The sequence below is a fragment of the Populus trichocarpa genome, chromosome 15 (genome assembly GCF_000002775.5).
Source record: "Populus trichocarpa isolate Nisqually-1 chromosome 15, P.trichocarpa_v4.1, whole genome shotgun sequence".
NCBI lineage: Eukaryota > Viridiplantae > Streptophyta > Magnoliopsida > Malpighiales > Salicaceae > Populus > Populus trichocarpa.
In genome coordinates, this window is record NC_037299.2 from 8,467,071 (window position 1) to 8,471,763 (window position 4,693).

The 4,693-nt window shown below is 35.6% G+C and overlaps 1 protein-coding gene across 1 annotated transcript; it reads left to right on the forward strand.

Moving 5' to 3' along the window:
* The first annotated feature begins 2,501 nt into the window (after positions 1 to 2,501).
* LOC18105771 (late embryogenesis abundant protein ECP63) lies at positions 2,502 to 4,409 on the forward strand. The gene is made up of 3 exons (XM_006374371.3): positions 2,502 to 3,617; positions 3,708 to 3,826; positions 3,904 to 4,409. The coding sequence occupies exons 1-3, from the start codon at positions 2,847 to 2,849 to the stop codon at positions 4,238 to 4,240; spliced, it is 1,227 nt and encodes a 408-aa protein (XP_006374433.3). The 5' UTR covers positions 2,502 to 2,846; the 3' UTR covers positions 4,241 to 4,409.
* Positions 4,410 to 4,693: the final 284 nt, after the last annotated feature.

Sequence of the window (4,693 nt, forward strand, 5' to 3'; positions counted from 1 at the left end):
TATATCCTTGTGAATTCAAATTTTTTGAAATAAAATCACAAATTGCATAATAAAAAGAAACATGCCAAAACCTAATTTATCATCTTCTTTCAAATCTGGCATCTGTATTTTAAAAGTGAGGATTAGACTTTGTTGCTAGGCTTGGATCCCAAATTAATGACTTAGGTCTATAAATTTTTAATGAGTGAACACACATGTATTAGTTTATGCAAACCCATAGTATAAACATAATAGATATCTTTATCATTAAAAAAATTATCTTAGATAAGATGTTTTAGGGTGATTTTTATCTTCTTTTAATATAACTTTTCTCTTACCTATAATCTCTAGAAAACTAGTTAGGGTTCTTAATTACCATAAAATTAGATGGTGATTTATTTTATTTTATTTCAAACCTCTTAAATATAGCTCACTGATATGTTCCTTGCGACACGAATAATAATTGGCATTAAGTATCTGGTCAACACAAACTTTATCATGAGATTCAATAAACTGATCTTTTCCTTATGTCTCAAGTTCTCAACTCCATGCTTAACCCCAAAGGCTTGTAAAGAAATGACACAACGCCATACAACTGTGTTTCCTGTTAACTTTGTTTCTTTATGCTGTTAATTTAGTATAGTAAAGGGAATCGTATTTATTCTATAGCTTATTTTTGCATAATAGTTGTATATGCCCTATATAGAGGCCAAGTGATAGGTTGCATGAACCAGATTTTTTGTTTAATCAATCTTTAATAATTCCATCTTTGGTTGTGTGCTCAAACAATATCTGCAAATAATTAATGGGAATTCTAAAAAATTAAGCATTAATTAGTAGTTATTCCCAGAGAACAACCAAAAGTACAAACCAAAATGTTCCTCTTTTATTACTCGTTAGGACAAAGAAAATAATAGAAAGGCTCCTGATTTGAACCATGTAGTAAGACTCCTGTATAACAAGAGGCTGCAGACTTTTAAGCCTTTCAATTGTTTAACTCTAATGATTAAACCACGACAATCTTCACCCCTACTTGCCTGGTGCACAAATAAAGACGACATGCTACAAAACAAATCTCCAACGATAAAATGTCTAACATTAGTAGGTGATTTGAGGCCTAAGCTAATATTTGAACAATTTTTACGCAGATGGTGACGATAGACTTCATGAAAAGCAACAAAGAAAGAAGAAGAAAAGGCCCACAAATAGGCAACCACATGCCTCTCGGCTGTGCTTTGAAGAAGAAAAAGCCCACAAATAGGCAACCACATGCCTCTCGGCTGTCTTTTTATGTAGAGAAATTAAAGATCAATATTAGCAGGTGATTAATTTGAGGTCTAAGTTATAAATTTTGCAGTTTTATTAGAATCTTTTGTTTAGATGTTGTGTTAATCTCTTTTATTGCTGTGATATGTGGCTTTTTGTGTGGCAGATGGATGTAAATCTTGATTAGTTTATTAGAGGATGGATACTCAAAGAGAGGAATCTTAGGAAAAATGGTCCCTCGTGGATTTTAAAGTCGAAGGAATGGCCTTCCCTGGTGATTTTGAAGAGTTCTTATTATACTTGATTAGTACTTGACGAGCCCTCATTTTACACACCATCCTTCGCCAAGCCAGTCCATACCCATTATGACCATAAGACTTAAAGCCAAAACCCTAGAAACAAAACAGAAGCACTCAATTTGAAACCCTAATTTCAAAATAAAGAAACAAAAAGGCCCACTATTAGTTTAGTTTCTTAAGCATTTTGCATAAACTGAAACAAAATCGCGGAATAATAATTTCAAAAATTTATTTGAATTAAATATCATAGAAAAAACTATCAAAATAAGAAAACCATGAAATTACTTGATAAGTTCTCTGTTGGCAGAATCAAAATAACACTTCATCCACTGCATAAACTCCAAGTTATATTGATCGGCCTGCCATTCACCAGCTTAGTAACCTCTACATCCTACCTAAAACTAATTTAAAAATAAATCAAATCAACGAGACATTAAAGAAATTTGTAAAATCAAATTGCACACACAAACCCTAGAAATTCTAAACTTGTTATACACAAAATTCATCACTAACATCTAATAAAGACTAAAAAAAAAAAAAAAACAAAAACAAAGAAGATGTAGAAAAAGAGAGACTGTGTTGAAAGGAAAGGCAGGCGTGAAGGAAAGAAAAAAAAAATTCCCTCCCAATAATTTAAAATCCTTTTAATTTCGTAGTTCTTGAACGTTATTTTATAGAGGTAAATTTATTTTCTAATATTTTCTTTTCTTTTTAATATTTGAATTTTAAAAAATTGAAAAATCATTTTCTGAAGCTATTTCTCTTTAAAACATGAAAATTAGATCAAATTAAGGACAATGAAATTAATATCTACAAAAAATTAACCTGCCAAGAAATTAATTCTCTATATTTGCGTTGTTCTTGGGAAAATATTTAGAAGCCATTGTTGAAGGCCGAGAAAGGTCCCTGGTCCAAGATGAAAGACCTTTCAGGCTATAACAACAGAACAGAGCGATCTTCATGTTCCATGTGGCAGGACAGGTGTAAGTGCTTAGCCTTCAACACCAAAGTAGCTGTCCTTACATACACGACATATTCGCCGCTTTGCATGAACAACGACGTCTCTCAGCTCTCCAGCAGGTCCAATACGTGTCAGTCACCTAAGAAACCAATTCTACTCGTCATCTTCACATAAGATGTTACTGTTATGAGCCACGAATATATATCGGAGCAACTCTAAGACCTAATCTAAACTAGCGAGCAAGAGTCATAAGAGAAGTTAAAAAGAGAAAAAGTTCACCTAGTAATCTTCTCTTCTTTGTTTATTTTTCTGTACAACCTTTTGTTTTCAGTGATTGAGTCATGGCATCCAGGCACGAGAAGGAGGAGAGGGCTGAGGCAGCAGCATGGCAAGCAGCATCTGATCTCAGGGACGTTAATAGAGAAAGAGAATGCTATGAAGAACGAGAAGCCAAAATGGCCACAGATCAACCACAACAAGAAAGACCAGGGGTTATTGGATCGGTGTTAAGATCAGTTGCTGACACTTTGGGGCATGCTAAAGATGCTGTTGTTGGTATGAGCTTTGAGGCTGCAGAGCAAACAACGGAAACTGCTGATGCAGCTGAAGAGAAGGCTAGAGAGAATAAGGATTCTGTTGCAGAGAAGGCAAAGGGGTATAAAAATTGTACGACTCAGAAGGCGAAAGAGACTACAGATTCTGCTGCATGTAAGATAGATGAAACCAAGGAATCAGCAAAGCAAAAGATTGGGGAGTATGAAGATAAGGCGAAAGAGTACAAAGATTATGCCGCTCAGAAAGCCAAAGACACTAAGGATTCGGTGATGGGAAAGGTCGATGAGTACAAAGATTATGCAACAGAGAAAGCTAAGGAAACAAAGAATTCTGCTTTAGAGAAGACAGGTGAGTATAAGGATTACGCTGCAGAGAAGTCAAAGGAAACGAAGGATTATACAGCAGAGAAAGCAAAGGAAGGAAAGGATGTTACTGTTAGTAAGCTCGGCGGGCTCACAGAGTCGGCTAAAGATGCTGCAAGAAAAGCCGTGGACTTCTTATCTGGTAAAAAAGAGGAAGTGAAAGAGAAAGCAGCAGAGACTACAGAGGCAACCAAGGTTTGTCAATCATGTGGATAATTTTAACAACGATTCTCGTATGACGACATATTACTATTAATCAAATCCTATTGATTTTTGGTACTTCAGGAGAAATTGAGTGAAACCGAGGAGGCGGCAAGGAGGAAAACGGAGGGGATGAAGCTGAGAGGTGAAGAACATAGAGAGGAAGCTGCCCAAAAAGAAGCTAAAGACATTGAAGCTGAAAGGTACAAGCGATCGAGCTAGCCGAGCTTAAGCATTGTTTTCCTTAATGAATCTAATTGCTCTTGCGTTTTTTTGCTAGAGGAACTACAACAAGAGAGACAATCTTTGACAGTCTTGGGTTTGGGTCAATTAAGGACAGCATAAGAGGGAAGTTGACAACGGCAGAGGACATTGCTGAAGAAACAAGGGCTGCACGTGAGCGCGGAGGTACCGGACGAAAGTGTTTAAATAAAGATACTGGGAAGGAGGAGATGGTGATCCCCATTGAAGAGAATGCCACGGGAGCTGTGGCATCCATCCTAAAAGCGTCCGATCAGATGAGTGGTCAAACTTTCAATGATGTTGGACGAATGGATGATGAGGGAGTCATTCGAGTGGAAATGGAACGCACTCCAAAATTGAGCAAAGATCGCTGAGAGTTGAGGCAGAGATATATATTATGCAGTATAACATCCAATGTTGATGATCTTTCTTTCTCTGTTCTTGGATTTGTGTATTTAGTTTTCAGTTGGCTGATGGGCAATGGATCAGATGTGGGAACTCGGCTCTAATGCTATCTAATGGAGAAGGCATATGTTTTTCTCTTTTAAGCTCTTCACACCCTATTAGAACCCATTTTGAATTCTCACTTGTGTTTGGAACAAATTCAAAGTAGAACTGAGTTGAATTATACTATTTTAAATCTTTTAATAATATATATATATATTTTTTCAAATGAAATTCCTCTTACAATATTTACAATATGAATCCTAAGCTCACATACATTCAGACTTGAAAAATATTAACTCTTCTAGCTTTTAACATACATTAAGACTCTATTTATAGCTTATTTGATTTTAACCAATCAAATATAGCATCAACTTGATTTA